Raw genomic sequence first — 10,920 nt, 5'->3', positions numbered from 1 at the left:
TAAGAAAAAACAGATGCTTCATTATACCAATGTGTACGCAGTAGGTCCGGCACAAGCTAGTTAATTTATTCAATGAAACTTTCTATCGATTTCGATTTCAAATATATGCTAAGAGCAAAGAACTTACCAATACACGTTTTTCCCGCAACGCCAGTCTGGATAGCCGTCCAGATATCTGCAGTTTCATTACTAAGCTTGTACCCCTCATGACACGAACAGGACACCCCTCTCGGAGTGATATGACATATCTGTTCACAACCTCCGTTGTTGACGTCACACAGACCCACAGAGCAGTGCTCATCTGACCCATCCGAACAATCATCTCTTCCATCGCACACCTGTATTATTCAGTTTATAGAGAATTTTTATAGATAATCATATCGGATCTTTTCCGCTAGCCCCCCCCCCCCCCCCCCCCAGTACTATATAGCCGAAATTTAGGCACCCCTCAAAAATTAATGTTTACCTCCCTTCTGAAAAGGTCATTTATTGTCATAATATCGTTCCTGGTATAATACATCAACAACCATATATGTAACAATTTTTGACATAAAAAATTATATTACACCCCTTTACAAAGCTCGTAATCACTAAAAATGCAATAAAAACAAGTTTTTGGTTGATGCTAGCGGAAAAGATCCATATCCATTGAGACAGACCCATATTGACATGTCAGAACGAAATTCCGTATGTCCAGACCGTTCCAGACGGATTTTAATATCCAGACATTCTTGTGTTCTATGTAATGGGTACAGTGTAATTTTGACCGAGGGGCTCCACCTCGTTCATTTTTCTCTAGTATGGAAATACCTAGTTTGGTCTGGGACCGCAGCATGTGGACCATTACTCAGAAATTATCACAAAATTATGAATTCTGAACAAATGGCGATAAAAATTGTGTTTTTTACCGCAAAAATCCTATATACTTTGTGGGGAATTTAACAGCTATGAAAATCATCGCTAAGTTTTTTAATCAATTATGCCTATCGCCTGCTGAAAAAATTTTCCGAAAACTCTGAAAACCATTGAAATGTAATTTTTAGCCTCGGCTGCAGTTGCGATAGTCCTCAAACCAAAACAGGAGTTGCAAAAACGACGAGACATTCTTGATAAAAAATCTGCGAAATTGAATTCAGAAGTTTGTAAAGAATGAAAAAAGCATCTAATGTAATCCTGATCCAAACTTGGATGTTTCTAACTTTGTCCAGCTCAATGCATTGCTCCTCTTCATAAGACAGACAGAGCCAGTAGAACTCTGGGTCACAGTTCTGGCTGGTCACGTGACACTGGCTCTCGTCGCTCCCATCCCCACAGTCTGTGATGTCATCACACTTGTACTCATTCCACATGCACTCCCCAGAGTGACAGCGGAACGAGCCAGAGGGACACGTGACGTCACCAGAGTCCAGATCTGGATAAATGTGGTTATAAAGATTAACTTTCTGTGGTCTTATATCTGAGCCGTTATATCAATCACCATCTATAATTGATTTTTTACACTCTTATAATAACATAAAATGTTTATTGCATCCCCTAACTTTTCATGCTATCCAGACTTTCATACGTTCGAAAATGCGTATGTCCAGACCTATCGCCAGTTTTAATCATATAAGTTGGGATATCTTGGTGTGATGGTTGTGATAAAGTCCCCCAGCAGTTGTTACAATTTAAATTAATAAAAGGTGCTCGAAGAAAGTATTGGTTGAAAAGGGTGCCAGCCACCCAGTAATTAAAGCTTGATTTTGTTTTGCAACTTCAGCAATGGTCTATAATTTTAGGCCTGAAAATGTCAAAAACAAAGCAAAAAGATGGATGCGACCTTTCCTGCGTTTGACGTTTTGTAAGTTTTGAGCTCAAGTGAGTTGAGATTTTCTTGGTAGAAAGCTTTCACTTGATAGAGCACTCTGGTAAGAGTGTTTAGTCAAATAAACATGAGCTCATCAAGTTTTGGCTTTACTGTTTCCATTCAAAAAATTTTCGTGCGCTCCAGGGTCACTATGTTTGGACCTTCGTTCGTTCAAAGTTGCCTATGCCCTCACTATCGTAATTTCAAAATTGCTTATGTCCAGACGATCGTGCGTTCATTCGTGTTTCCAGATCGTGTAATTTTGAACGCACGACACCCCCCCTTGTGCGTTTATTTCGGTCTGGACATATCGACGTTCGGTCTGGGACCTCAGCCTGTCCCCGTCCTATATAACCAGTTTGTTTGCACCCGAACCCCCCCCCCCTCCCCAAAAAAAATTTATGCACTTTTTTTGGTCATTAGAGATCCCTTATTTTAGTCATAGTTGCCGGCACTGGTAGACGATTGAAGGGATTTTTGAATCGGCAATACCATTTATGGGGTCACTAATGGGTTCGCTCAATACGTGGTAAAAATGCGCATCAGTTTGTTCACGGATATGTTGCGTCAGTTTGTAGAAAACTTACCCGGGCAATCCGCCTCGTCTGACCCGTCATAGCAGTCAGAGATGCCGTTGCATTCCAGTTCCAAGTCTATGCAGATGCCAGATTCCTCACACTGGAAATGGATGCTACGAACACACCTGGAAAATAACACATTCAATTGAAGTTGCAGTCAAGAATAGGGCACGAAAGGAGAAGAGTGTGCGTATGCACGAATGTTCCAACAAATTAAATGATAAATATTGTATAAAAATTTTTCAAAATGACTGATGGCATGTTTTCGAAAAAGACCAAGATTGCATGAAAACGTTTGCCTCAATTCGTCTTTTGCTTGAATTTTTAGAAAACAAATACGTCATTTTTGGCCCTCAAATCGAAACAGTCAACCCTAGTTCAAAACTAATGCCAAATTTGACATTAAGTTAAAACTAGGGAAGGTTTCTCTTCTTTAAAAAGTGATAATTGAAAAATGTATTGTACTTGTGTTAAAAAATTCCTATTAATCTACGTTAATTCTACCAACAAGAGAAATCTAGGAAAAAACAACAAAAATCTATTTTTCTTATCATGTAATTCTGCAATGTCTTTGCAAATGACATCCGAAAAATACATAATGAAAAAGATGTTTCTAAGAAGCAGGACATCATTTTACGATACCAACAGTTAAACAGGGTTTAAGTCAAACTGGCACGTACGACATAGAGCATAATCAAAAATTTAATTTCCAAAAGAGTTTTCCAAAAGACTCCAAGAAACGTCTGTGACGGGAAATTTTCAACCTGATTCACGGAAGCTCAAAGAAAGAAGAAATTTTTTTAAAAAAATTGATGTAAAATTTGTTGAAAAAAAGGATTTGATTTGCTTTTTCGGGAAAGACATCAGTTAAATGAGGTCCAAAAGACACTTCCAAGATATTGAGATAGTCAATACTCCTTGACAGAACAAGGTAAGCCACTTGTATCATCAACCATCCGATCACTCAATTCAACCAAAAACTCGTGTCATTGTTAATGTGTGAAAAAATGACAACCTGCATAACGAAACAGTTTAAAAACAACATAAGAAGAGGAACAATATATCCCTTCGGAAAGTTGAAGCTGGAAATTAGGTAAAAACAAAAATGAGCAATACAACCACGCTCAATTTAGCAGTTTTATCCCAAAATTTGAAACTGAAGTAGAAACAAATCTTCAGCTATTTAGAAGTAAATCTGTTCGAAATTGTTTCTTTTTCGGCTAGACTAATTGATTTAAAATGCTCTCAAGATATTTTATATAATTAAAATTATGCCATCCATTTGATCATCAGAGAGAAAAAAACTAGCTATCAGTGAAATAGAAACAGTTTGAGGGTTGTGTTTGATTTGCGGAGAAATTTTTAAAATGGAAGTACAATTTTGGGGAATCAGTTAAACTTTTTTTTATAGAACGTCAATTGTGTAGTATACATTTTTATATCACTTTATAATAGATCCCTTGCTGAAAAAAACCATTTTAAGCATTTAATTAAATGACAAGAGAACGAGACATCAAAAAAAACTTCTAAAAATCGTTTTTTAAACGAGTTTTTTTTTATTATACTACCATTTCGTCTCTTCGCATAAAATATCCAACAGCCAAAATTATTTCAGCAAAAAATCTGGCTGCTATAAAGTTCTTAGCTCCTAAACAAGTAGCAAAAATTAGGTTCTCTGAGCAAAAATGCCTCTTCAGAAATTCGAAATTGTAGCTGGTGCGAACATCTTGAACGCTGTAAAAAAACAAAATGAAATTGAAATCCGATAAAAGCCCATCTAAACAAATCAACATGTACTTCATTAGATGTTAATCGGATAAGACTTAAGACCTCTCCATAATGCGAAGCTGGAAATGAGGTAAAAACAAAAATGAGCCATACAACTACGCTCAATTTAGCAATTTTATCCCAAAATTTGAAACTGAAGTAGAAACAAATCTTCAGCTATTTAGAAGTAAATCTGTTCGAAATTGTTTCTTTTTCGGCTAGACTAATTGATTTAAAATGCTCTCAAGATATTTTATATAATTAAAATTATGCCATCCATTTGATCATCAGAGAGAAAAAAACTAGCTATCAGTGAAATAGAAACAGTTTGAGGGTTGTGTTTGATTTGCGGAGAAATTTTTAAAATGGAAGTACAATTTTGGGGAATCAGTTAAACTTTTTTTTATAGAACGTCAATTGTGTAGTATACATTTTTATATCACTTTATAATAGATCCCTTGCTGAAAAAAACCATTTTAAGCATTTAATTAAATGACAAGAGAACGAGACATCAAAAAAACCTCTAAAAATCGTTTTTTAAACGAGTTTTTTTTTATTATACTACCATTTCGTCTCTTCGCATAAAATATCCAACAGCCAAAATTATTTCAGCAAAAAATCTGGCTGCTATAAAGTTCTTAGCTCCTAAACAAGTAGCAAAAATTAGGTTCTCTGAGCAAAAATGCCTCTTCAGAAATTCGAAATTGTAGCTGGTGCGAACATCTTGAACGCTGTAAAAAAACAAAATGAAATTGAAATCCGATAAAAGCCCAACTAAACAAATCAACATGTACTTCATTAGATGTTAATCGGATAAGACATAAGACCTCTCCATAATGCGAAGCTGGAAATGAGGTAAAAACAAAAATGAGCCATACAACTACGCTCAATTTAGCAATTTTATCCCAAAATTTGAAACTGAAGTAGAAACAAATCTTCAGCTATTTAGAAGTAAATCTGTTCGAAATTGTTTCTTTTTCGGCTAGACTAATTGATTTAAAATGCTCTCAAGATATTTTATATAATTAAAATTATGCCATCCATTTGATCATCAGAGAGAAAAAAACTAGCTATCAGTGAAATAGAAACAGTTTGAGGGTTGTGTTTGATTTGCGGAGAAATTTTTAAAATGGAAGTACAATTTTGGGGAATCAGTTAAACTTTTTTTTATAGAACGTCAATTGTGTAGTATACATTTTTATATCACTTTATAATAGATCCCTTGCTGAAAAAAACCATTTTAAGCATTTAATTAAATGACAAGAGAACGAGACATCAAAAAAAACTTCTAAAAATCGTTTTTTAAACGAGTTTTTTTTTATTATACTACCATTTCGTCTCTTCGCATAAAATATCCAACAGCCAAAATTATTTCAGCAAAAAATCTGGCTGCTATAAAGTTCGTAGCTCCTAAACAAGTAGCAAAAATTAGGTTCTCAGAGCAAAATGCCTCTTCAGAAATTCGAAATTGTAGCTTGTGCGAACATCTTGAACGCTGTAAAAAAACAAAATGAAATCGAAATCCGATAAAAGCCCATCTAAACAAATCAACATGTACTTCATTAGATGTTAATTGGATAAGATATAAGACCTCTCCATAATGCGACTAGGTGACAGCCCGACAAAGAAGAGCAAAACGGACAAATTTCAAAAGTACGTTTCTGTTTTTGAAAACAACCAATTTCAAATTGACTGAAACCACTTCGTATCAACTCGGCTCATTAGGAAGGCCAATTTATACGTCATAGGAAGCAATTGAGACTTGTCTTTATCCGTAATATGTGTGACGACTGCAAAATTAACAGAAGAAAAAAACGAAACAGAAAACAGTTAAATTTACCATAAAACATTGTGCAGCAACTGTTGAAACCATAAGATATTCATGAAGAATATTTAACACCGTCAGTTTTGCAATTTTTCAACGCAAATTGGGTCACCCCATTAGTGTGATAATGTGGAAATGAAACAAAAAACTCAGAATAAGCAAATATCCAAAAATCCTTTCTTAGGAAAATGCGTAGTACCAAAGCTAAGAAACTATTTTTTTCAAAAAACCTATTATAAAGATTGAATCTTGGTTTACTGGAACGAGGATACGACCTGTCGTTACAGAGACCAAGCTACAAAATTGAAAGCAAAAATATAAAAGTGAAAAAGCTCAAAATCCATTGATTTTTTTAATAGAAAAATTTTCAAAAGTTCAAACCAACCATAAGCTTTCAACCTGAAACAGTACAGATCAATTTGCAACTGCTCAGGAATCCAATTGTAGTGGTTATTATTAAGGCCAAATCACAGGACGACAAAATAAACGGCAAACACGGACAGAAATTTAACAAACACTTTATCGAAACCACAGGGTTGAAGCCATTATATCTATGAAACAGAAGCAGATCAAATTGCAACTGCTCAGGAATCCCGTTGTGCTGGTTATTATTGAGAGCAAATCATAGGACGACAAAAAAGCAAAATAGGGACAGAACTCAAAACTTCACAAACAATTTATCGAAGCCACAGTGTTGAAGCCATTATTTCTATTGTCAATACATTCTCAATGACTTTCTTTGGTCCCTTTTGACTTGTACTGGGTCTTCTAGAAAAAGGACTTTCGTGGAAAAGACAACAAAAATAACCACAAATTTTAACGAGTATCGAAAAGTCACGAAATTCTTACGAAAAAACATTTCTAAGCCCCACATAACCAACTTCTAACACAAAACCAACAGCATAAATTTTGCTCACAGCAACATAAAAATGACGAGCTCTGTCATTACTAAGTCTTGGTTACTTGATGACGACAAAGAGAACAAGGATTGGGAATAACAAAAATCTTTTCTTGAAAAAAAATAATGGAAAGTCTTTAAAACCGTGAGCTATAAATTAAAATCAGGCAATATATTCAATTAAACAATCGTCGAAGCATTCAAAGCCCTAATTGTCTTAATTGATTGTCTTAAATATGACAAAAGACAACAAAAAAAAACGATATTTAAAGGCAGAAACAAAAAAATCCTAAAAAATTTTGTTAGAGCACGGATGCGCAGCTGTTGAAACTATGACCTATTCACTGGAGTCTTTAACGAAGTTCTTTTGCTCATTCCTTCAACGTTAGTTGGACATATCTGTAAGCTGGAAAATTGAAAAGAGAACAAAAACAACCCCAAATACAGGAAAATATGCAAAAATTGGGCGGTACAAAATTATTTTCTTGAAGAAGATTAATTGAAAGTCTTCAAAACTTTTAACTCTGGCCCAAAATCAGAAACAGAAAAATTCGTTTAAACATCTATAGAAGCAATTAGAGCTTTTGATTGACAAGAATAACGAAAAAAAAACCACAATTATAAGCAAAGACAAAAGTTCAATGAATTTTGTGAGAGAACGGCTTCGCAGTCGTTAAAACCATCAGCTATTCACAGAAGTCATCAAAATTTTTTTTCCGCATTCTTCAATGCCACATGGTGTTATACATAAAATGATTAGCTGAAAAGGGAATATATAACTACCTCAAATACAGCTAAATATGCAAAAATTTGCAAAACATTTTGAAATTTCGTAGTAAGAAAGCCAAAAAACGTTATTTGAATATAAAACCACTATAAAGAGTGCTTTTTCCTTTACTTGGAACAGGTTTGCTCTTAATAAATTTAGACTAAGCTACATGTGGACAGAAGTATGATTAAAAATGACAAATTTCAAAATTTCACTAAAATTATCGTAGAACTCATTTATTCAGTCATAAGAGGAATTAGATAAAAACTGAAGGCATTGTATAGGCTCAACTGTCGCTCTTTAAGAACCAATCCAATTGAATCCTTAATTAGAAAAAAAACGTAGTCATGAGGCTGAAAAAAGTGACAAACGAATCCAAAATAAAAAAAGGAATCATGTTAAGTTTACGAAAATACAATGTCACACACATTAAAAACTATGAGTTTTTCTTTGAAGACAAATTACATTTTCGTATGGCCTTGTTTTGTTGTAAATAGGATCTGTCAATGATTGGACTTTGTTTTGAAAAAAGTCTTAACAGTAATAAACTAAAAAAGCAAAAACGCGTCCTAATGAAAAAAACCGCACCCTAATATAATCCGAATAATTACTCATTGTAAGAATCCATGATAATATCAAGCCTAGCCCTGATTTTTCTCAGCGTCCAACGAAAACAAGTCATTATTCCATATGTTTGAAAAATAGATGAGTTAGCAAATGAAATGTTTCATTAAACCACAAATAAATCATGCATTTTGCATAATTATTAGCTTTACTTTTTAAAAGACCCGCAAAAATTTAATTCCAGAAAACTCCTACAGGAAGCAAATAAACAGTTCTTTTTTTGAGTTTTTAAAGATTGTGGCGCCAGATGTTAGGTCTCCACTTCCTGCAAGTTTAAACAGAGTGGGAAACAAAAGCTTATTTTTATTTGGAGCTTTTTTTATTTAAAAAGTCTTCTCAGGTGCGCAAAATTTAGCAGAAATAGTAACCAAAAAACTCGGATGAAAAAATTGGCGAGCCTTCTCTATCCTTAACCGTAAAACCAATAACATTGTTTCAGAAAATATTGACAAGTATTAGCAATATGACGAAAATTTGGTCAAAAATTACAAAAAATGTTAATAAAAACAACGGAATTCACTCTAATTTTCTCAAAAGTTTAGACCTCGATAACTCTCGGTAGAAAAAAAATACAAAAAAAATCTTTTAGTTCCATATTCTACGCTGGACGAGCTTTCTAATGATGCCAGTTTCAACTCTGTACGATGAATATATCGATCAGCCAAAATTGTCTGAACAAAAAAACCCATTTGAGTATATAATTCCTCCCCCACAATTGGGTCGGAACAAATAGCTCCAAGGTTTGTCAAATAACTCGCCTGTAAGCTACGTAGAATATTAAGAGACTTCAATAAAAATCGGTCAAATGTTTCGGTTAACTTGATGTTCTTTTCTGGCATATTGACATTCTGCAGTAAAGTTATTTTTTCACACCACTTAACAAAACCTACCTAGCATTGTCTTCGCCACAGTAGTTAGCGCCTTCGTCAGAAACATCCGCGCAATCCGGATATCTGTCACACAAATACGACATTGGGATACATTGGCGACCATCGGCACACGAGAACTCGTCCACACTGAAAGAGATTGACGGAAAACTGATATTGAGAAGACGGATAAAAACTTTTTCAAGGCGATTTTTTTTCATTACTTGTGATGTCTTGTGAAGCAATATTTAATATTACACAGCATTAAAAATTTAAGTTTCACATCTGGAATTCATTTGAAGTTGAGACAATTAAAGTTGATTAAAAACCTATATGTTAAACATATAACGTAGATTTCTCGTAAGAAATTAAGAAAATTTGCTCGAAACGATCAAATTTCTGGGGTGCTCTCTAGCTGGCAATGGACGAACCTGCACTCTATAACACCACAAGAGTCTGGCTCGTCCAGAGCATACGGACAGTTGATCTCCCCATTGCACTGGAATGACTCCGGGATACATAGAAGCGATGAGCCAGGACATCGCACGTGGTTCTCCGGACACTCGTAGGTCTCGCAATTTTGTTCATCTTCTCCACCGATGCAGTCAATCACTAAAAAAGGGGAAAAGGGATTAGGAAACTTAGTTAGGTGTTACAAGAAATCTCTTCAAGGTTTGTCAATTGAGGATCGAAATCGAAAGTCGCTAATCTGTCGGGACAGTCGAGATTGTCGTTCAATGTCAAATGTGTCGCAACAGATGGCGTACTCCCCACTTCAATAAGTAAGCAAGCACAAAAAATTTGTTCAATTCTCACATTAAAAAAAAGTAGAAGACAAAAATTTAGTTCTTCATGAAAATACCCCCAATGTTGATAAGACATAATAGCTAATGACAAATTACCCAATGTGTCAAGGTATCAAAAAATAACCACTGTTGCACCCTATTGCTTAAATTATCCACTGAAATAATCCGATTTGTAATCGGATTATGAACGAAAAGATCAGAGGGAATGTTTTTTGTATTTGGATATATTCTGTTTCGACCCGTTCCCAGAGATTTTGGCACAATGGTAATGTTGGCATTATGTTCGTCGTTTACTTTACAAACTATGTATTAAGCCAAAATTTGGAACAATAGTTACGTGTTTTTAATAAGATCCGATCTCATCCTGGATTTTCACAATCATAAGTATTCGGATTGTATTGCTTCGCTGAATTTTTAAAAGTATTTTCATTCTCTTTTGTTTTCAATGTATCTCAATTACAGAGAGATCAGTTTTCGAATCAAGAATTTAATAATGACAGATTCCACTTGTGATTAAAAGAAGCCCAGTAAGCATATATTGTGTTTTCACAGAATAGCTTACACTGACTTTCACAAGGTCCTTCGGCTTTTCATGGCTTCAAAACATTGTCTTCGTAAATTTTAATGAAAATTTTGAGTTTACCTCCATTTGTTGCTCTATTGCAGTCTTTCGACTTAGTCTTATAAAACGGAGGCCAATTTGCATTCCAATTGCATGTCTAATGCTGTCAGCTGATATCAAATGGCTCTTAATGTTTAAAAACAAATTTTTAAAAATTATCAGCAATTGAAAAAAAAAACTGTCAATCCTATTTTTGTCAAATTATAGCCTTGACTAAATACTGATACGCGCAGCATCCTCTTTTTATGAAATATAACTTATTCTGTGTGGCTGTGTAGTTTGTGAATTTGTTACTTCAAGCTTTCATAAAACTTGCGAT

General features: G+C 34.5%; 1 protein-coding gene across 1 annotated transcript in view; it reads right to left on the bottom strand.

Annotated features, from left to right (window-relative positions):
* Positions 1–10,920, bottom strand: part of LOC142349159 (low-density lipoprotein receptor-related protein 2-like) — a 341,838-nt gene that overhangs the window by 194,056 nt on the left and 136,862 nt on the right. Inside the window, 5 exon segments of the mRNA XM_075400574.1 lie at positions 128–338; positions 1,200–1,411; positions 2,434–2,549; positions 9,198–9,323; positions 9,605–9,785. Coding sequence (XP_075256689.1) covers positions 128–338; positions 1,200–1,411; positions 2,434–2,549; positions 9,198–9,323; positions 9,605–9,785 — 846 coding nt within the window.

Source organism: Convolutriloba macropyga, chromosome 11, assembly GCF_964194025.1.
Source record: "Convolutriloba macropyga chromosome 11, txConMacr16.3, whole genome shotgun sequence".
In the NCBI taxonomy this organism is placed as follows: Eukaryota; Metazoa; Xenacoelomorpha; order Acoela; family Convolutidae; genus Convolutriloba; species Convolutriloba macropyga.
Note: the sequence above shows the minus strand (reverse complement) of the source record. Positions and strands in the feature narration are given on the sequence as shown.